Here is a 24,033-nt window from a genome sequence, read left to right as displayed (position 1 = left end):
TGCAATCATCCACCAATTCATATAAATTCATTTAAAAATCATATTTTAAATTATCTAATACATTATTGATTCCACCTTAATGAATTTGGATGGATGAATATACAATTAATTTGATTTTTTACTGGAACTAAAAACACTTTTGAATTTTTTATATTTAAAAATAGCTATTTCAGTAAAACTTTTTAATAAAAAACACTACAAAAAATTGAGAATTGAGAAAATTAATGTATGTTTTTTGCCACCTATACTAAAAACTAGTATATATACAACTGTCTAGAGAACAATGTTCAACAATGAAGATGGACTCTACAAGGAACTCTAATGTCAAATTGGCACTCTTATTGCTTTTCTTGGTCATTGCAACAAGTTAGAAAACATGCTTTATTTTTAATCTCTATGTTACCCATGATCAATTTCATATACCCTCAAATCTTTTACATACATAATATATTGTCTATAATCTTTATGCTCATTTATTAATGTTTTGTGCATATATGCAGATTTGTTCATGGAATCAAATGCAAGGCCACCTAGGGCGAGAAAGTTATGTCAGACTGACCAAGATTGCCAGCTTTGTCCAGATTGTGGATGTAAATGTGTTCGAAGTTGGTGTGAGTGTCCAAAATTGTTTCTCAGTTATAATATCCAAAACCAAGTACCATAAAATTGAGTACTAGAATGTTATGATGCAATCACATAGTATGATTTCAATAATTGTGTATTAGTCAAGAACGGTTTCAATTATTTTGCTAACCCAAATGTTCAGTTATGAATATGTAATATAACTTGAACTAATAATGTTTTCTTACATCTTTCTTTCTTGATTGATTTTTCATCTGGGATTAATTAGTTTCAACGAACATGTTATGACTAAAAGTGTTAACTATCACACGATAACATTATTCAAATTTTGTTACAAAAAATATATTAAATTTATTAAGGTTTTATCTCAAAATCAATTGAAAAAGTACACTACAAATGATAAGACAACAACAACCAAATAACAACCAACCAAATAATATAAATTATGGACAAATTCGATTAAAATTAAACTAATTAAATTCTAAATAAGATAATGTTTTATTGTTCCAAATATTCTCTAAGATCCCCTCAAACTAAAGCTTACTAAGATTTAAGCTTGTTATTACAAATTATTATTCCTTTAAAAATGAAAATAAAAACAAATAATTATATGGTTCCACAAAATCATCATTAAATGTGTTATAACTTTCAAACCTGCAAGTTTAATAACATTGAAATGATTCTCACAAAAGAGTAAAGAATTCACTACTAACATAATTCATCATTGGAAGAAAATGTACCACCAAATTGATCGTCATTAGAAGTAGTCATTGGCGTAGTCATCAATAGAATAAAATAGACCTCTAGAACGATTATTGATATGAAGAAAACTCAGTGATATAATTACTAACTAGAAAATTGGTCAATAAAATACCAAGATAAGTGTTGAAAACAAGTATAAAAAGATTGTTGAGTCCACAAGGATTTGCTTAATATTAGCCTTCTGATATGGATCTTTATTCTAAGTTGTTTTGAAAAAGGATTTTTGGCTGTTTGATCACACTAATATTACGTCCGGATTAAACTATTTGGGCAAAAGATATTAGGATTGAAATTTACGTGTAACTACCAATACTTACAGGATTCAACAATATTAACTCATTTAGCAAAGACACTTTCACGCAAGGGACCTCAACCGTGCTAAAAGCTAATATCTTAATCAATTTAATAGCTCATGTGTTTAATAACTTTACACAATAGATAAAGATTTATGACTTATAAAACATACCTCTATGACTAGCAACTATGTTTATGGTTAATACTCTCATCTTGCCCCTAAAACCAAAAACCCATTTTTAGTATCAAAATAATTTTTAAAAAAATGTAATAATATATTTTAGAAAATAAAAAAAGTAATAATAATAAATAAGAGGAGGTTCTAGAAACCCATTCTTTCATTTTGTTTTAAAATATTAAATAATAAATAAAAATAAAGATATATGCCATTTTCTTCTAAAAATAAATAAATAACTAATGAAATATCTTAAGGATAAATATCTCTTTTCCTATTAATATTTTTTCAGACAAAAACATAAAAAGTCAAATAAAAGCAAACATCAAATTTTTCGTTAGGATTATGATCTGATAAAAAGTGAAAAAAAGTTTTTTCTTTAAAAAAAATCATTTGACAATTTTTTAAGAAACAGGTTAATAGTTAGCTTATTATAAATAGAGGTCTAGGTTGCTAAGTATAGCATCATAAAAATACAAAAAAAAAACACTTCTCCTCCTCTCTTAATTTATGCTTTGGCTGCACCCAATATTCCATAATAGCAAAATAACAACGCTTAAAATTGTAATTCAACAGTACTTATTAGGCGTTGTTTATGGGAGCGTAGTAGAATATAGGGTTATATTCAACAACGCTCTTGAAATGCTGTAGAAAAAAAAAATTAATTGTGCTCATTGAAGCACGCGATGTTAAATGTCTACTTTTAAATAAGGCAAAATCTCTCTCCCGCATTATATCAAACACGTCACAAGCATCTATGATTATGAAGAGGATCCTTATTCCATCTATGATTATGAAGAGGATCCTTATTCCATCTTCGAATGTCCATATAAACCAAATCATCCTGCACAATCAAACATCATTGAATTTAATTTAGTGAGATTTAGATATACATTATAGAGATCAAATTTTCTCTCTTCTAAATCTTAGTTATTAAATATTTCAAATTCAAAATTTTACTTATGGAAATAAAGTATCAGCCCATTAAATATAAATATAGCAATAAAAAAAATAAGATCAAGAATAATGAGACAATTAAAATGAAATATTTAATCCATAAAAACAATATTTTGTACTCCTAATTATATTTTCACTTTAAATTAAAAATTTCCTAAACTAAATATTTTTCTATAAAACTAACAACACGTGCAATGTACATGCAAAAAATTATGTATAATGTATGAATGAAAAACCATCCAACAATTAATATAAATTCATTTAAATCATATTTTAAGTTATACGATTCATCCATATCCAAACTTAATAAATCTATTCAAATTCATCCAATACATTATTGATTCCACCTTCATGAACTTGGATTAATGGTTATTTTCTGGAACTAAAAACACTTTGGAAAACTATTTTTAATTAAAAACAGTTGTTTCATCAAAACTTTTTAATAAAATCGTCTTAAAAAAAACTTTTAAAATCAATTTTTTGATAAAGTGTTTTAAAAAAAAGTTGTTTTCTGAAAATTTAAAAAAATTAATTTTTTGCAATATTCTACAAGCATGCAACATTTAATGTTTTATGCGTAAAGTTTTTAACATATGTTAATATATCTTATGTACTTAAGAACAAACTTTAAATAACACTGCAAATAATAAGATAACAAAAAACCCAAATAACAACCAACAAAATAATATAAATTATAGATAAATTCAAATAAATTAAAATAATTAAATTCTAAATAAGATAATGTTTAATTGGTCCAAATATTCTCTAACATCTCCTCAAACTAAAGCTTACTATACTAAGATTTAAGCTTGTTATTACAAATAATTATTCCTTTAAAAATGAAAATAAACAAATAATTATATAGTTCCACAAAATCATCATAAATGTGTTATAGCTTTGAGACGTGCGAGTTTAATAACCTTGAAATGATTTTCACACAAGAGTAAAGAATTCACTACTAACATAATTCATCATTGGAAGAAAATGTACCACCATATTGATCGTCATCAGAAGAAGTCATTGGCGTAATCATCAATAGAATAACCGTCAATGGGAAAAGAAGTTATCATTAATATAATTCATCAATGGAATAAAATGGACCTCTAGAACAATTATTGATGTGAAGAAAACTCAGTGGTATAATTACTAACTAGAAAATTGGTCAATAAAATACCAAGACAAGTGTTGAAAACAAGTGTAAAAAGATTGTTGAGTCCACTAGAATTTGCTTAATATTAGCCTATCAATAAGGATTTTTATTCTAAGTTGTTTTCAAAAAGATTTTTTTGGGTGTTTGAGTACACTAATATTACGTTTGGATTAAACTATTTTGGCAAAAGTTGTTAGGATTGACCTTTACTTGTCACTACCAATACATACATGATTCAATATTACCAACTCATTGAGTAAAGACACTTTCACACAAGGGACCTCAATCGTACTGAAAGCTAATGTCTTAGTCAATTTAGTAGCTCATGAAATAAAGTTGTATATTTAGTAACTTTACACGCAAGATGAAGATTTAGGACTCACAAAATACATCTCTACCACTAACAACTATGTTTGTTGTGAACACTCTCATCTTGCCCATAAAAAACCAAAAACCCATTTTTAGTATCAAAATAATTTTTCAAAAAAAAATTAATAATATATATATTCGAAAATAAATAAAAGTAATAATAATAAATAAGAGGAGGTTCTAGAAACTCATTCTTTCATTTTGTTTTAAAATATAAAAAAAATAAATAAAAAATAAAGAAATATGGCATTGTCTTCTAAAAATAAATAGTTTGGTTAGTGAGATTTTTGGTTAGTATTAAGATATGATAAAAAGGTTTTTCTTTATAAAAAATCATTTTAATTTTTTTTTAAGAAATAAGTTAATAGTTAGTTTACTATTAATAGAGGTCTAGGTTGCTAAGTAGAGCATCCATAAAAAAAAACACTCATCCTCTCTTAATTTGTGCATTTGGCTCCACCCATAATGCCATAGTACAAAACAACAATGCTTAACATTGTCATTCAATAGCACTTATTATGTGTTGTCTATGTGAGCGTAGTAGAATATAGGGTTATATTCAACAATGCTTTTGACGTGATGTAGAAAATAAATATTTAGCCATGCTAATTGAAGAAAACGCCATTAAATGTCTACTTTTAAATAAGGCAAAATGTCTCTAGGATATTATATCAAACACGTAACAAATATGCCCAATTTCACCATATTTACCAGAGATTTGACAATATAAACATCATTCTGGAAACCCAATTCATAAACCGTTGCATGAACTGAACTCGTTTAGTTCAAATCCAAGCTCAACCACATTGGGTTTTTGGATTGTGATATCCAGGTTCGGGAGTTGATTACAGATAGAGGAAGGTATTAACACCTCGTCCACCCGTAATTAAACGGTACCCTTGTGAATTGTATGATATAAATACCCTTAAGTTTTTTAAAATTAAATTTATGCACAAAATCATTTTAAAATTAGAACTACGTAAGTCTTGATTTCCTAAAATGTTTAGGAATACGTATGATCAAGTAATATTGTCAGACTTAAAAATAAAAATAAATTAACTCCTTAAAAAGGATGAAGCAACAAAAATTAATGTCCGCACTGCATCTCATTTTAGAAAGGTTTGAAAATAATTATAATATATTTTTTAGTTTTTTTGTTATTAATTAAGGAATTAATATAATTTCTTTTGGTTTTTAATCATTAATTTAGGAATTAATCGAGTGAAAAGAAGCGTCGTAACGCGACCATTCAAGGATGATATGAGGACAAGAAGTGTAGACAAGACATGCCTCCACCATTTGATTAATCCCAAAAAAGTTATACAATTTTTTATAAACTTTGGAGATGTTGTAAAATCACTTTTTTTGAAGCAAATGGTTTAATACTAAAGACATCTTTATTTTAAATGTTCTATTTTTCTTTTTTTAAATATTTTTATTATTTATTTATAGAAATAAAAAATATTTGACTGGAAAATAATGGAAATAATAAAAAAATGTTAATTGAGTATTAGCTTTATTAAGGCATTATCATCCTTTTTATTGTGGTTATTTATACACAAATACATAAAGAATGTAAATAAAATTAGTATTTATTTAAAAAAAATTATTTAGCATATTAGCTTACTGTCACAAAAAATATAATAAATTCTCATTGGTGAAATATAATTAATGTCCTCTTTAAAATAAATGAAAATGCATTTAGAATAAGGAACAATTAAAATTGTACCTTTGAGTTTCAATTCAGCATGTAGGATATCAATGTACCTCAGACACGTGTCACTACGGCAATGGTTGCACCTAGGATGATGTCACGTGGTGGATCCTGATTCACTAGACGGAGAGGATGCACGGTACATATGTGGACCTAGCTGCAAGTGAATGGAGGCCAAGAAGAGCTACATATTCTTTGTGGACAGGTTTACGCGAGGAACGTACACCGACTTGGTTGTCATGCACTGGTTAGTCACGGAGGAGGGTACACAGTGTCGATGATACGCCACAAACACACCGAATCAGAGTCCTTGGACAAGGGTTCTACTCTTGTACGCGCGTGTCCACGCGTGGAGGGGTAAACTCGCCTATGTGTCAAACCGTGGTTGGTTCTGTTGGCTGGTCAATGGTTGACGACGTGATGAGGATTGATCCGATGGTGTTGAGGATGGGTGCACACAGCTTCTCCTATTCTAGTGCACACTAGATCACGCAGTAGGATTTTGGCAAATCTCTCTCTTTCTTTTTCTGGGTAGTGTTTTTCTTCTCTTTTTTTGGCAAAGTTTTTTTTTTGGGCAGTGTTTTTTTAGCAAAATAAGGGAGAGTCTAACCTAATTCTAATATTCTATTAATACAAAAAAAATTAACCTAATCTAATCCTAACAAAGCCTGAAATTATTTTTTTAATCAAACCACTCACTCACTCTTTTTTTGGGAAATCAAAACCCATTACCAAGTCAGATTTGACTTGGTAAATTTTTAATTGTTTTTTTTTAAGAAAATGTTTTTAAATTGTTTATGTGCTTATTTACTTTTATATATCAAAATTAAATAATAAAAAATATCTTTGAATAAGTTTTAATTATTTCAAATTATGTTTTGTAAAAATAAAATATTTTTAATTTTTATTGTTTGTTTAAAATTCAAATGGGGATATTTGGCATATAAATTACTTATTTTATTAAATTCGAAATAAATCATATAAATTAATAAAAAATAGTTTTAATTATTTTTTATTTATTTAAAATTTAAATTTCAAAAAATAAAATAAAATCATTTATTAACCATTTCTTTTTCTTATTTTAAGATAAAATTGTATGAGTTTCTAGAAGCTCATTTCCACTTGGATATTTTGTTTTAAGTTTGATTAAATTTCTTTTGAGAAAAAAATGTAAGTTTATATACATTTATTTTTGGAAATTCATTTATTTAATTGATTTATTTTTTGAAATTATTTATTTTTAAAAATAATGTTGGGCTTTTTGTGGGCTAGACAAAAATGGGTATTCATACTAGGAAATTATAGGATGGTTTTTGATGCAGGAAATGATGATGTCCATTATGCTGCCCATTGTGTGAAGAAATTCCGTGCACAAATGGAGAATGAGAAATTGAATAAGAAAATGAAGAGGTTTGTCTTTGATCCAGGAGGAGATGATGTCTTAAAATTTGAGGGCAAATTTTCTTCAAGAATGAGAGTATGATGTGAGTGAAATACAACCCACATTGTTGAGTAACATTTAATAAAGTGTGGGTCTTTTGTCACACATATAGTTTAAGTTGTTTTTACTATTTTTAATAAATCGTTGTTATTCTTATGGGTCGTTGCCTCTTACGGGAAATGCATGAAATTATTTCTTTCCATAAAGAGACCAAGTTGTTTGGTAGCTTCCTTTCTTAGAAGTCTCATGATTCAATTCAATTACGGGGAAATTTGACTTGCCAAATGAAGAGCAAATCCGAATACAATTATGATAGGTGGCAAGAAATTAAAATACATGAAATTACCACTTCCATATATGAATTTGACATGTAATATGCCTTGAGGAGAAGCAATGAATCTGGACATGAGCATATAAGGAATGATGCAATCTTCAATAACAAGGACATGATTGTGGAGAATCTAGTGGATACGTTAAAGGAAGATATAAACATGCAAATATGTCTTGGTTCAAATAGATTATCAACTTAATCCCTTGTTTTTGAAAAGTTTTTTAATTGTTGGATAGGCTCTATTGGTGTGCTGCAGAAATTTAGGTAGCACTCCTTAATATATGAATTTATATTTGAGGTATTTTCTTTAGCTGAATTTCTTAATAAATTTTTTAACTTATCAAAAAAAATTGTGGAAGCAAAAAAGAAAAGAGAAATGAAATAAAGTAGAAAAGGTTTAATGCAGCTAACTTTAAAGATGCATATGCCTTTAGAGTAAGTTAATCTAATCTAAGATTCTTAAAAACGGAGAGCATATATCAAATCATATATACTTCCTTAATATTGAGAATAGCATAGGAAGGTTCTATCATATCAGACAGATTTAGATAGTTAATGAATAAAATAACAAAATTCTTCTTTAGCATTAAAAACAATGCAAAAGATTAGGAAAGAAATGAAGGAAATGACTTCATATTCTTTGTGGTGATATGAAGGAAATGGTTTCAGTAAAATCAGGAAAGAAAATTAAGCTTAGATTAGTAAGTATTCAGTAAAAAAGAAAAGAATGTCCACCATATCAAATTTATTAAACTGTGATGCATTGATGAAAGGGAAAAGATAATTTGCATCCAAGTAACGGAAGTTATCAACTTAATTCTTATATTGTTCTGTGTTTTATATTATAGTCAGAGTTTGTAATTATGTTACCTTTACCATAAATGTGGAAAATTGAAGGAAAATGGGCCAGCATTACCACAATTTCAATTATGATGCTGCTAGAGAATGGCTATATTGCAATCACAATATATTTTCTATTGGCTATGAGGATGACGTAATCTGTATCCCAAGGACTAGATATAATTAATACAAATATTACTCTAAACCTCAGGATGCAGATTACTTCATCTTCACCCAATAATATATAGATTACTGGAATGATCCCGACCCAAAACTATCTCCTCCAAAGAATAATGATCTATAAGAAGAAGTACTAACAAAACATCAGCAAATAATGATCTATAAGAAGAAAGTACTGTAGCAGATTGCAATGAGAGAACATTTCTTAACATAGGAATTTATAATGATCTAAAGTTAGCAATATTCTAAATGTAAATTGACATAGAGGGTCCACAAAAAGCTAAGGTGATTTAATTTATATTCAAATTCATTTGAGTTATCTTTCCCCAATCATGCTGTTGGTCCTCACTTTGCAAAGATAATGATTTTATTTTTTCTTGACTGCTTTATTGCAATATTCCAAGTACATATAAAAATGTATGTAATCATGAAATACCAAAGTGTTTCAGTATGCTTGAAGCTTCTTAGTTCTTATACTCTGGAATGTTAGAATCTTAAGCATTAGTATGTAACTCTTTGTATAGAACTTGCTTGCTTTTTCATTCTCCAAAAAGTTGATAATGAACTGAAAATGAAAGGAAGCCTAATCATTTGTATTTTGTTTTTTTTGTAGCTATTAGTGGAGACTTTTAGGTGTGAAAGCTACATAATCAACATTTAATCATTCACAAGACTAAGACTTAAAACACAATCAAATCTAAGACACCACACAAATTATAATCTTCATGGTTAAACACAAGTTTTCATGCAATGTAAGTATATTTATGTGTTAGTAAGAATTGTGAGTTGTTATCAGAATGACCTAAGCATGAAAAGGAATTACATGTTCTTTTCAGTCCCATTTTAATATAGGGTGAAGGGCAAGTATATGAAATGAATCATATATATGGACCATCATCCTTTCATATATAGGAATAGATTCCAACTCATTGATATAGAGAGAAATACAAAGGTTACATCAATGTCCAACATGCTAATGATAATATTGCTGAACTTTATATGGCAAGTGGCAACACTTTCACCAGTTATCTTGTGCAGCATTCAACAGTCCATCATTTGTAGATTGTATGCTGTACTTGAGGACCATAAGAATTTTATTCTTAAAGTTGATTTGAAAGATATATAGGATCCTATTTCTTAACAATAAGCTTCTAATGATATTGAGCATCAATCTACCACCAACAATGTGTTGGTTTACTGATGTAAGGTTATGTTAGATCTTCAGGATGACCAAAAGGTTAAAGATTCAATTCTTGGAAGTGATACTTGTTTAAAGAGACAACTACGAACCGCGAAAAAATTTAGTTCCTTATCATAAGGTGAAAAATAGTACAACAAAAAAATATTGAGCATGAATCAAGGGTTGCGATAGCTATTACATTAGGACACTTTTAACCAATAAAAGTGAAGACGTGGGTATGAATTAATGGGAAACGCACAAGTTGTCTATGGTTACAAATTCAATGGAATGTCTAATGAAATTATTTTAATTTACTAACTTTCCTTTCTATACTTCTCTGAATTGTAACATTTATACTCTATCCGTACCTTGATGCATTTTTAATAAATATTTTTTTTGTCGATAAAAAGAATAACAATTTTGAACTAATTACTGGTTCCCCAAAAGTAAAGGAAATTCCTAAGCATGTACTTTAAATTAAGGATCCGATTATAATGCTTTTACTACAATCCCAATGTAAATATTCTTGGCTCTAACAAAATTATATAGTGCATGCAAGGAATACCTATTACTAACCAAAAAATATATGATGATTGTAATATTTTTTAAGTACTCATTAATTTTTTCAAATTTTTATTGATATTTTCCCAAGCAAAATTATGCCTTGCTCCAACCTTTTATTACTTATAAAATTATCAGATTCCAACAGGGTAGGACAATTTTGAACTGATTTTCCCTAGAACGAAACCAAATTCCCAAGCATGTGGTTTTAAATATTATTGTATTTGATAACCGAAAAAAAAATATTAATGTATTTATCACAATTGTAAAAAATAACATAGCTAGCACGACTTCAATTGTAATGCGATTGTAATATAGCTGAAAAGACTCCAACTATATATGTGGTGCATATACTTTGCTTAAATAAAATTGCCTCCGGCAGACAATACTTTCCAAATAAAAATATATTCATAAATTGTTTTATACTTTCCAAATCAAAATTATGCCTTGATCCATTTTTTTTTATTTTTAGATTTACAAATTTCAACATGGTAGGATTCAAAACTTTTTATAACTCTTATTCAGTATATAGTTCTTATTCAAATAAATCAATATAATATTTCCTTTCATCCCGTATATTACTTTCTCATCATTGGTAGGGATCAACCTTCGACTATTCATTAGGGACACATATGATACATACCAAAAAAATTGCACAGTATATTTAGTCCAAGTATATTTTCACCATAAAATGTATAGTCATAGTGTCATACTCATGTTTTAATTATTTATTTATTTCTCTAACTTTGAACTATACATCTTTTACCTTACTCACGTCTATTCCATCCTAACTCACACACCCGCACACATTGCAGAACTCCAGCATCTATCGTCATCTTCAACCATTAAAAAGGAAAAAAAAAGGTAGATATATTGCAAAAAACTTGAAGGAAAGAAAAATGAGAGAGAAAGAGTGAAAGGGAGCGAAAGAGTGATTGAAAAAAGTGAAAGGTCCAATTCTATTTCTCACCAAATAACCAACCTCTATTGACAAGACATTTAAAGTTAAAATCAATAAACATGTTTTTGAACTAAAAGTAAGAAACAAGCGGCATCTGGTTTCCAAACACAGCTTTTAATGTTGTTTTTGGAAATCAGATATCACTTCTTTCTTTGATCACTTTTGGTTCAAAAACATGTTTTAAAAGGAATCTTAGACTCTGATTATGGGGTATCTAGTATCACATCATGGTGTTCCTCTTCGCTTCTTGAGCACACCCTTCAATAGGTCGAAGAAGGATGGTATGATAAAGGGATAGAGATTATCTGTGCTCATTTCTGTCTCAATCCAATGAAAAAATGTCAATTAATTAAAAAGAAATTTTTTAAAAACACAAATACTATTTTTATATTATTTATAAAATGTTGATCGACTAAGGACATAGGAACGTGATGATTTTGTGACAATGGATCCCATTTCCTTCTGAAGATGATGACGTGGAACCAACTGACATGGATCAAACACAGGATGAGATGGTCACTAACATGGAAGAAGACGTGGCGAAGGTAGTAACCAAAACTTGCACTCAATGATTAATTGAGAGTAAGGGTGGAAACAGGCCAGGCCAGGCCAGACTTTGCCTTAAACAGGCTCAGCCTATATAGCATATAGGAGTCTGGGCCTGGTCTGTTTAAAAAGAAATTCAAAGCCTGAGTCTGACCTGTTTAAAAGCCTGGTCTGGCCTGTTAGCCTGTTTAAAAAGAAATTCAAAGCCTGAGCCTAGCCTGTTAGCCTGTTTAAAGGCCTATTATACTATATGGTCATGAAATATACTACTATGTCTACATTTAAATGGGTTTATAGGCCTACTTTTAGTTAGACCCATCTAATTCTAATAATTAAATTATATTTTTGTATACATTTTTATATTAATATTACATATATAATAATATTATTTATATTAAAATAGTATAAATTCAACATTCATATATAATATAACTAAATAGGCCAGCCTGTTAGGCTTAATAGGCCTTTTAGATGGCCTAAAACTTGAGTTGTTAAGCTAAATAGGCTTTTTAGAAAGCCTGAGCCTGACCTGTTAATGGAAAAAGCCTGGCCTGGCCTAGCCTGTTATAGGCCAGGTAATAGGCCCCTGATAGGCGGTCTGGTCTGTTTCCACCCTTAATTGAGAGTTTGAAAAAAAAATGAGAACCACGAGACTGACTATGCATCTCACAAAGGAATTAAGGGAGAAAAACGACTCTCTCCATTAATTCATTCCTTGGAAGAAGTAGGTGAAATTAATGCATACCTTGAACCATATGGGATTCGCAAGGAAGCACATCTTCTCCCACAATTTGTGCTACTCAAGGCTAGCGGCCATCTCAAGGATGGGATCTCTCTTCATCTAGGAAATGGGATTCCATCTTTTTGGTATGACAATTGGACATGCGTTGGTAAACTTTGCAATTATTTTAATTTTGTCAATATCTCTGATACTCAGCTCCAGGTGAAGAATCTTTGGCAAGATATGATTTGGAATTTCAACATTCTTTACACTACGGTTCCTCCTACCGTTAAGGATTTCATTTGCAACACTTATCCTCTAAATAACCAGATTGAAGAAGTGGTCTAACGGTGGATATGGCACCTAAGATTTCCCGAGAAAGATAAACGTATGTGTTGGCTTGGTATTCATGAGGTTCTCCCTTCCAATGAGTTTCGCTTTAAGAGGAACATGGCTTCAAATCCAATCTTCACGAGATGTCAAGCAAGTCATGAGGATCTTATGCATATTTTCAGGGATTATCGTGAATCTTCAGCTCTTTGGAAGAGACTTGGTTTTAACGTGCCATCTTTCTGGGTGGATAGCTCTTTTTAGTTATGGTGGATGGATAATTACAAATGTCGCAATGGTCTTCTCTTTATCTATTTAGATTAATTTGATGAGAAAATACCATATAACATTTGTTGGAGTTGAGTCTTCCTTTTATCTATCTAGATCTTCTTCGACCACATTTGTCATTTCTTCGAAACGATCACCCTCATATGCATCTGTGTGGATATCATTTGTAAACAACTTATCATTGTAACCATTATTTGTGTCCCCATCTATTGTCTCACCATGCCTTTGTTAGGGGCGAAGAATAGACTCTGTCTTTTATTTTATAAACCATGATGTACGTATTACAAAATCAAGAATTGATTACTGAGAAGTATTCATAAAAGAATTGCATTTCGTTCAATTACATTTTAAATATTAAGAAATTATTTCCGCAAAGGTTTGAAAATGTGATGTCTTGAAAGAGAATAGATAAAATGGAAAAAAATGATTTGTAAGTTATATGATACATAAAAGAAAAAACAATTACTCATTTTTCCAAGAGATTAAATATAGTAATTATGAAATAATTTTCGGGACGTTACAACTGAGGCTCTTATGGCTCAGGAAGAGGTGGCCCAAGGGGGTCTTTTATTAGCTTTAAAAGCAGAGGAGGAGTTTTGGAAGGAAAAGTCCAGGTTAAATTGGGAGTTAAGTAGTGATAGAAACACAAGATACATTCACAAGATTGCTAAAATAAGGCATGCTACTAAATCCATGACTATGTTGAGAGATGGGGATGATATCATTCTTGATCAGCAGGAAATTGCTAATCATGTGTTGGAGTACTTTCATAATCTCTATGCTTCTCAGAACAACATTCAGCACAGTAATCTCATAATTCCTAGCTTAGTTTCTGAGGGAGATAACTTAATGGTGTCTAGTATTCCTTTGAATGAAGAAATTAGAGATGTTGTTTTTACAATGAATGGAGATGGTGCTCCTGGACCTGATGTGTTTGGAGGCTGCTTCTTTTAGGATTTTTGGGATATTATAGGCAATAATGTTTGCAACTTCTTCAATCAAGGTTGGATTCTTCCAAATCTGAACTCAAATAATGTGGTCCTAATTCCTAAGTTTCCTAGTGCAGATAAAGTTGAGGATTTTAGGCCAATTGCTTTGGCTAATTTTCAGTTTAAAGTTATTACCAAAATTCTAGCAGATAGGCTTGCCATAATTGCTCCAAAAATAATTTCCATTGAGTAGAGAGGATCCATCAAGGATTGATAGACATATTCAAGACTGCGTTTGTCTTGCCTCTGAACCAATTGATCTCCTTGATCATAAAGCCTTTGGTGGTAATCTAGCAATCAAGCTTGATGTCAAAAAAGCCTGTTACACAATTGACTGGAAATTCCTTTTGGATACTCTTCAGGATTTTGGCTTTCATACCAATTTCATCAAATGGATAGGGGCTATCCTCAATTCTTCTAAGTTGTCTATATTTGTCAATGGTCAAAATGTGGGGTTCTTTAGCTGCAAGATAGGTGTGAGGCAAGGGGATCCTCTATCTTCCTTATTGTTCTGCATGGCTGAGGATGTTCTGAGCAGAGGTATATCTAAATTGCTTCAGGATGGGAAAATTAGCACAATATCAGGCCCTAGAATCAATACTCCGAGTCATGTGCTATATGTTGATGACATTTTGATTTTTTGCAAGGGTATCAACAAAGAGTTGATGGATCTAAAGGATTTATTCATTGATTATGCTCATGTTTCAGGCCAAAGTTTGAATCTTAATAAATGCAAGTTCTATACTACTCAAGCATCTGCAAGGAAAGTGATCAATCTTACAAATTGGTTGGGCTTTGGTACTGGTCAGTTGCCTTTCACTTATCACGGAGTTCCCTTGTTCAAGGGAAAGCCTAAAGCCATTCATTTGCAACCCATAGCTGATAGAATAGTAAACAAATTGGCTAAGTGGAAAGGCTCTTCCCTCTCAATCATGGGTAGAGTTGAGATAGTCAAGTCTATCATCCACAATATGCTTGTGTATAGCTTTCATGTTTACAATTGGCCTGTTAATCTATTAAGGAGAATGGAAAATTGTATTAGAAACTTCATTTGGTCTAGAAATACCCTAGTCAAAAAGCTTGTCACTATAGCTTGGCATAAGGTTTGCACTCCTATTAAGGAAGGGGGGCTTGGGCTAAGATCAACCAAAGTTATGAATCATGCTGCAATTCTAAAACTTGCTTGGAAAATAAAATCTTCCTCCAATGATTAGGTTGTTTTTTTCAGGGACAGGTTTTGCAAGGGTTCAAGAGCTTATGCATCTTATATTAAGTCTTCTGTTTGGTCTGGAATCAAAAAGTTTTGGCACTTTGTCACTGATAATTCAATCTGGTTGGTTGGGAATGATAACAAAATCAACTATTGGATGGGCAATTGGATTGGATATCCTCTAGTTGAATACCTTGGCATCCCTGATCAAATTTCTTCATCTCTAATGGCTAGGGTGGCTGACTTCATTCAAGATTCTTCTTGGATAATTCCTTGTTGGTTAGCTAGGTTGTATCTTGAGGTTTGCAACTCTATAACCAACATGCCAATTTCTAATACCAACCAATTAGACAAGCTAGCTTGGATACACTCTGCTGATGGCATTCTCTCAATGAAAGAGGCATATCTTATCACCAAACCAATGTCTAGTCAACATAATTGGTGCAAGTTAATTTGGTCGATTGCAATTCCTCCATCTAAGTCCTTTGTTACTTGGAGGCTTTATAACAACAAAATGCCAACTGATGAGAAATTAAAGGCTGGAGGCTTGGCTATGGGATCCATCTGCAATCTTTCCAGGGCCAAAGATGAGTCATCTGATCATCTTTTCTTTCAGTGTCGTTTTGCTAGAGCCATTTGGAGGGGGCTTGGGACTCAAATTGGTTGTAGCTTGGACAATTCTTCTATTACTAGCCTCCTACTTATCTCAAACAGTTGGAGCCCTTTGGTTAAGGATGTGCTGGTTGCTTGCATTTTAAATGCAATCTCCACTATTTGGTACTGTAGAAACAAATCTAGATTTGACAATATTGTAATCAGCCTTGCTCATGCGATGACAAGAATTAAAGTGGACATTTCTTTCACCGGGAACTTTAGCAAACTCTGCGTGAAAAATTCCTTGACAGAATTCTCTTTGTTGAAGGCTTTCAAAGTTAAAGGTAATTATAACAAGGCTCCTTCCATCACAAAGGTCATGTGGCAGGCTCCTTCTCATGGTTGGGTGAAAGTTAATTCGGATGGTGCTGCTCATGGTTGTCCTGGTCATGCAGGAGGGGTAGAATTTTCAGAAATAGTAATGGTGGATTCATGGGATGTTTTGTCTCTTACTTTAACATAAAAAATTCTCTTTATGCAGAGCTGCTTGCAGCAATATTTGCAGACACAATAGCGCATTCAAAAGGTTGGAATTCAATATGGTTGGAGTGTGATTCAAAACTGGTGGTGGGCATTTTTCTGGGTAGCAAGCAGGTTCCTTGGAAGCTAAGCAGCTTCATGAACAAATGCAGAGAGCTCATGAATTCTATACAAATTATGGTTAGCCATATTTTTAGATAAGGCAATGCTTGTGTAGATAAGCTGGCCACTTTTGGAGTCAATTCTCAAACTAATTCTTGGTGGAATAGCATGCATAACTTCTTATATTATGAATTCAATAGGAATAGGAATTTGCTTCCTAACTATAGGTTCAATAATTTGTAACCTTGTGGCTTGCCCTTGTACTATGGTTCCCTTTCAATATATATTTGGGTGTTTGTTATCACCTTTGCTTTTGAAAGAAATAATCATCATTGAAATGATCATCAATATGGAAAAATAAGTTAATGTTGAAAAATAGAACTATGATAAAGTAATTTTCTTTGCAAGAAGACATGTGTGTTTTATGACATGAAAAATAGAACTATGATAAAGTAACAGCAAAAGTAATTAATTGATAATTTTTTCAGTCAATATCCATTTTAGTCATTAATTTTTTTAATCTATCAACTTGATCTTTAAAAAATAATTCAAACTAATACCTAAAGATCATAGACATGAGTCCAATAATCCAGTTAATGGTTATAAAAATACTAAAAATAATTAATTTGATTCAAATGTAATATGTTTAGGAACAATTTTGGTGTTTTCAAATTTTTATGGACCAAATTACATGTAAAATATGTGATGGACTAAAATAGATCTTGGCTCAATTTTTCTTTTAAATTAAGTCTTAGAGTTTCATTTATTGGGTCAACTTTTATATTAGCATCTAACCATTTTTTTTTGGTAAATAGGGGTCTAACCAATTGGTTATATATAAAAACAATATAAACAATTTTGTGTCGAAAAATGATCAACGATCAGGATGGACTCTACGTGGAACTCTATTGTCAAAATTGGCATTCATATTGGGTTTTCTTTATCATTACATCATGTTAAAAAACATACTTTATTTTTAATCTCTATCTTACCCTCAATGAATCAATTTCTTATAGCATCACGTTTGCAATTTTATTTTACTCCAATAAAAATCTTGTTTTTTTTTCCTCTTTTAAAAACTCTTTTCCAACCTTTAAACACAAAAGTGGAAAAAATGGTTCTTCACATTCTAGATGAATAGGGAGGTTGGAGCTGGGGTGGTGGGTCAAGAATAAAGGCACAACTAATCAGCTTCATAAAAATACTGGAATATAATCTAATAATACACGAATAATTTCATTTTGGACAAATCAACCTTTTTCCTTGGAATAAGATATCAGCATGCATTATGGGGACAAAAAACAACGGCTTAAAGAACCTTCCTTTCCTCCAGGTTAAGAGGCCTAAAAAGTAGAATGTAATTAAACATGATATAAGTGAGTGTTAGGAAAATTGTGGTTAATATAGCCCAATTAAATGCCCTTTCACTATTGAAAATTGTGGTTAATTGAACATTTTTTTGTATTGAGCATTGTTGAATCTCGTATATAGTGTTTGTGTATAGTTACTTTTCTTGTAGCTACAAAATACATGTATTTAAAGATATTATTAATTTTAATATATTAATTTTTAGATTCTATTATTCTAGCACAAATATTGTAATAAAATAAACAAAAGTTCAAGAAATATAAATAATTTACTGTTTATACTATTAAAGATTATACTTTTTTATATTTTTAGTGAAATATTCTATATAACTGTGTATTTAATAAAACAAAATCTATATATCAAGTTTTTGTAAATATTAAAATTTTAACGTTTGTGCATAGAAGGGAAGGTAATTTCAATTTAAGATCTCTGCATATAGTTTGTTATTTAATTAAACAAATCAGCAATGCACTTTCGCTTGATGAAATTACAATTTCATAGAGAGAAAACACCTTTAAATGCCTTTTCACTGTGCCATGATATTGTCTTTTAACAAATAACGTTCAAAAATATTCCTGTATGGAATACTATTAAATAATAGGCAGAATTCAAGTGTATAAAAATCAACAATACTTTGTAAGCATACATTGTTAAATCTCTACGGTCAATAACACCTACTTCACTAAGCACGTCTGATTTTACGATTTAAAGATTTAACAAAGTTTAGTGAATCAGTCGTTGTTGGTTCTCACTGATTCAACGTTTTTTATATTAAGCATTGTTGAATACTATGTATAGTGTTTGCATATGGTGACTTTTCGAGTAGCTAAACAACATATTTATTTGAAGATATTATTAATTCTATAATATATAAGCTTTATGTATTTTATTATAAATTTTGAAATAAAAATAAACAAAAGTTGTAGTGATTAAAATATAATATTTTACTATTTAAACTATTAAAGATTTTTTATTTTTTAAATATTTTTAGTGAAATATTTAATATAATTTTTGTATTTAATAAAACAAAATTTATATATCAAGTTTTTTTTGTAAGTATTACAATTTTAACGTTTGTGTATATATGAGAATGTTTTCGGTTTAAGGTCTCTCAATATAGTTTTTGTATGTAATTAAACAGATCAATGTCACCCTTTCCCTAGATGAAATCACAATTTCATAGAGTAAACACTTTTAAATGCCTTGTCAGTATGCAAAATGCTGTTAAATGATAGGTTGGATTCAAGTATATGAAATCAACAACACTCTATGAAGTAGACATTGTTGAATCTTTATAATGAACAAAGCATACTTCAATGATTTAGGCTAAATCATAGTTGAGTATTAGTCTTGTTTTATGAATTCTTATTTTGTGGTAAATTTTCTTAATTTTCTGTGACGGAAAGTTTTTGGACTGCTGTCGGGCCCAAATTCGCCCGAATTCGGCCCAACAACGTGTTTTTGAGTTCCGTAGCTCGGAATCGAATTTCGATTGTGTCGTTGACTTCGAAATATTATTTCTACACAAGATAGACATCAAGTTTGTCCAAAATGCATTTCTAAATATTTTTCACTTCATATTCGGTATTCTGAAATTCTAACCGGAAGATTTTTAATATCCAGCCGGGTATTATCCGATAATAATCGGGCATGAATTAAGAGCGAATGTTTTGCCGAAGAAGTCACTTCACTTTCATGATTGGAACTTACTGGGCAAACAAACAAAAATACTCATCTTTTACACTAAATTCTTTAAACCCTTCATTTACCGTTACGCCGTTATTCTTTGAAAACCCTTGGCTTCCCTCCTTAAACCTGATTCAATTCTCTTAAAAGGGTCATTTCCTCTTGAAACCCTTGGCTTCCCCCCTTATTATGATATATTCCACTTAAAGAGCCATTCAAGTTAGAGAAACTCTTGACATCACTTCCTATTCTTCTTCATTTGAATTTTCTCAAGAACACCAAGGTAAACCTTCATACTTGTTCTTCATCTTTTAGAAAATCTAGCCGTTCATTGTTTACGATATTTGAGTATGACGTTTATGCGCATGTTAAGAACGTTTTCAACCATCAAAATTTTCTAAAAACCTTCCTATATCTTATTATACGCAAGAACACGAAAAATGAATTTTTGTGAATTTAGAAATTGTTGTTTTGAAACCATGAAATATTCTTGTTTATAGGGCTGTTTTAGTGTTTAAAATATATACATGTGTTGATTTTAATGAAAAAAAATTGATGATGAAATCAAGGATGTTTGATTTTTAATGACGTGTTGATCATGAGATCAATCATATAAAAAGGTGTTGAAATGATGATGAACCGATAGGAATCGGGAATGAGACATTCGAGGATAAATGATGGTTCAGGAATATAAGTCTTGGACCGGATGGATGAGAGTCTAGGATGCTCTTGAAATAGATTAGAACGACGTCTATGTCGTAGAGTTAATAAGTGAACGATTTAACTCGCGAATCACTGATTTGTGTTTTGTGCTTAGTTTTGAGGCGTTCGAAGTCAGACAATCGATCCATTCACGTGACGGAGATCAACCACGCTACAATCCAAGGTGAGGGAGAATACATTGTGACATAGTGGTGTCCAAATATGAGATCCGGATCTCCCAACTACCTCAAAAGTTGGGAGTTATTTCTGTTTTTGTTAGAAACTCGTACTTAACCAAATGATTTCATGTAGGGATTTAAGTATGGATGTTTCCTTAGGCTACATGCCCCTAGGATAGTATAAAATATCAAGTCTTGTGGTTGTTATCCATGAAGGAACAGCACACGATCCGGTAGCCCACACGGGCAAGACCTAGAGGGGATGTTGACTAGTTTTTGGTAGATTTTTAGCTTGAGCGAAAGTCCCCTCACTTGAGCGAGAACCATGCAGGAAATCGAGTTTGTTTTGATGAATTGTTCGCGTGAGCGACAGTCTCTTGCCCAAGCGAGAGACAAACATAAATTGTGACTATTTTTGATTGATTGATTATGTAAGCAATAGCCCTAGCTTGGGTGAAGTGTATTTACACTCGGGGAAGACTGTGACTCAGAGGATTGAGTCTGGTGCCCAAATTGACAAAATTATATTGTTACTTTGTTCTTGTGCCTATTGTGGCAAGGATTCTGATGATGACGTCGTAAGTAAGGCGATGCCTAAAAAGGATTACATGATACCACACAGTGAGGTCGTCTGACCGTAAGAGGCTTGGCCATGTGGTCGCCTAGGGTACGTCAGCGATGGTTCGTAGTGGTAGATATGTTATTCCTCTATTACGTGGTAAAGTAAGATCGGGTCCCACAAGAAGGATTCCTTTGTGAGATGTCTTAGGATGGGCCGATCGTTTTAAAAGAATGATTAAAATATTTAATCGGCTAACCTCGGTTAACATACATACTCATTATGAATAACGAAGTAGTAGAGAGGAAATGTATGGGAGACGAACGAGCCCCGTGATGTTAAGAGGGACGACGATGGCGGTGATTTGTCAGTAAAGTCTTGAGGGAAAGTCTAGGTGAGGCAAGTCCCTTGTTTTCCTGGATGAGGTATTCTGTTGGATAGGACAGTTCTCATAGCGCAAACTAGACGATCTCTGATAACCCCTCTTTGCAATAAAGATCAATGACAGGAATGCCCATAAAGTGTATGATACGACACCATCGTGAAAAGGACAGTTCTTCGGAACCGATCAATCATATATCCTTGCGAGAAATAATTTATTTTTGGTGCATTCAAATCAGCTTGTTATGGGACCTGTTCTCTTGGTTATTTCCGAATAGTATATTAGGAGGACAATGGTGTAAGGATGGATGAAATAAGCATAACATTCATACATTGAGATCGTGGATATTGATCCTCATGATCCGAGTTATAACATCATTGATCATTGTGCATGTATGAATGAGCTATATATTGTGCATATTATGCGTGTTTGTCTGGATGTGATATTCTGTGTAATTCCACGCCATCAATGAATAATATTCATTAGATGTCTTACTCTTTTTTCTTTTCTCTTGTTTCTACTAGTCTTCGGTTCACATTCTCGTTCAGATGGACCGTACCGCGAGGATTCGGAGCTACCGATTCTCGATGTCCCAGGAGGGGACATGGAGCACTGACGAACGCTGATACACCTACACTGACCCTCGTGCCTTACAGCTGGAGATGGTTTGTGATGGCTCTATGATGCGCTTCCCTTCACACCATGCGGACTTGGAGGCTTCTTTCACCTTACCTGCTCGGAGATTTACACTTACTGCACCATCCATCCAATCTATGATTCCTCACGAACCCACTGCTGCTAGACCACTACTAGGAGACGGAGTAGAGACAATGTGCCCAATTCCCCACTAGGAAATAGAGCTACTAGGCGGATGCTGTCTGATCTTCAAGCAGATGTGGGAGTGGGAAGTAAGTCGCAGGGTGTGTCCAATGACCTGGAAGAGGAGATGAAGGCTGAAGAAGAGGAGCTGGAAGCTGAAGAGGAGGACTGTGTGAAGTTAGTCTGTATAGAGGACTCTATTGAGGTGGTGGATCTCTCCTCCGATTCTGAGACGGAGGAGGATCCCAATGAGTGTCCTAGCACACCCACTAACACTAGAGCTAGTCACTAGTGGTCATTTCCATTTTTGGTTACCCTTGAGGCGGGTATCTGTGTAGGGTATGTTGGATGTTTTGAATAAACTAGACTATTGTATATATTTTCAGTTTGGAACATGATGTAATTTGCTTGCTTTTGTATAAACGTTCCCAGTTGTTTTCAATAAAGAATTATTTCACGATATATATATATATATATATATATATATATATATATGTATGTATATTTATATATATATATATATTAAGTGGCTTTCGATTACCACTAGGTAACTATTGCTGTCTTTTCCGCATTTTAGGTTACTTAACGCGATGTCTCAAAAAAGAGTCAAATGTAAATGAATAAGTTTTACATTACAAATTTTTTTACCCATTTTTGGATAATATTGTTGGAGTAATTTTCGGGGCGTTACACGGTTGATTTCATAAGTTAGAGATTTAACAACACTTAGTGAAGCCGTCATTATTAATTCTCATAGATTAAACTTTGTTTTTTGTGTTGAGTATCGTTGAATATCTTGTATAATGTTTTTGTGGAGTGAATTTTCGTGTAACTAAAAACGAGTTTATTTAAAAATATTATTAATTCTATAATATATTAATTTCTAGATTCTATTATTTTACTATAAATAGTGAAATAAAAATAAGCAAAATTTTCAACAATTTAAATATTTTACTATTTAAACTATTAAAGATTCTAGTTTTTTATATTTTTAATAATTTTAGTGAAGTATTCTATATAATTTTTTTATTTTATAAAGCAAAATTTATGTATTAATGTTTTTTTAAATATTAAAATTTTAACATAAGAGAAAGTTTTCAGTTTAAGGTTTCAATATATAGTTTTTTATGTAATTAAACAAATAAACAATGCACTTTCACTAGATGAAAATACAATTTCAAAGAGAGAAAACACCTTTAAATGCTCTTTCACTATGTCAGAATTGTCTTTTAACGACTCTCGTTCAACAAGATCCATGTATAGAGCACTATTAAATGATGGAAGCACATATGATATCTCATAAAGTGTGTCACTCTATATATCACTACTTGTGATTGGTTAAAAATATATATTTTAGTTAAAATTTTAATAATAGGCATATAGAATTCAAGTGTATGAAAACTAACAATGTTTTATGAAGCAGACATTGTTGAATTTGTACAATTAACAATGCATGCTTCATTGAGCATGGTTGATTTCATGAGTTAGATATTTAACGATGCTCAGTGAAGCAGTCAATGT

At 31.4% G+C, this 24,033-nt stretch overlaps 1 protein-coding gene and 1 long non-coding RNA gene across 2 annotated transcripts; both read left to right on the top strand.

The window, feature by feature from the left end:
* On the top strand, positions 299-808 carry LOC109360191. The gene is made up of 2 exons (XR_002109135.1): positions 299-366; positions 501-808. It is a non-coding gene; the product is annotated as an uncharacterized LOC109360191 (long non-coding RNA).
* LOC109359931 lies at positions 13,917-22,804 on the top strand. Its single transcript, XM_019604625.1, has 5 exons — positions 13,917-14,314; positions 14,565-15,474; positions 15,586-16,621; positions 16,717-16,895; positions 22,496-22,804. The coding sequence occupies exons 1-5, from the start codon at positions 13,917-13,919 to the stop codon at positions 22,802-22,804; spliced, it is 2,832 nt and encodes a 943-aa protein (XP_019460170.1).

Source organism: Lupinus angustifolius, chromosome LG11, assembly GCF_001865875.1.
Source record: "Lupinus angustifolius cultivar Tanjil chromosome LG11, LupAngTanjil_v1.0, whole genome shotgun sequence".
Classification (NCBI taxonomy): domain Eukaryota; kingdom Viridiplantae; phylum Streptophyta; class Magnoliopsida; order Fabales; family Fabaceae; genus Lupinus; species Lupinus angustifolius.
Note: the sequence above shows the minus strand (reverse complement) of the source record. Positions and strands in the feature narration are given on the sequence as shown.

Bases quoted from the DNA above. Each gene is read 5' to 3' on its own strand.
- LOC109359931 (XM_019604625.1), top strand. From the start codon at position 13,917: ATGGCTCAGGAAGAGGTGGCCCAAGGGGGTCTTTTATTAGCTTTAAAA. The intron at 15,475-15,585 runs GTTTGCACTCCT...TCCAATGATTAG, and splicing joins TCACTATAGCTTGGCATAAG to GTTGTTTTTTTCAGGGACAG. The intron at 16,896-22,495 runs GTTAGCCATATT...CACTGCTGCTAG, and splicing joins TGAATTCTATACAAATTATG to ACCACTACTAGGAGACGGAG.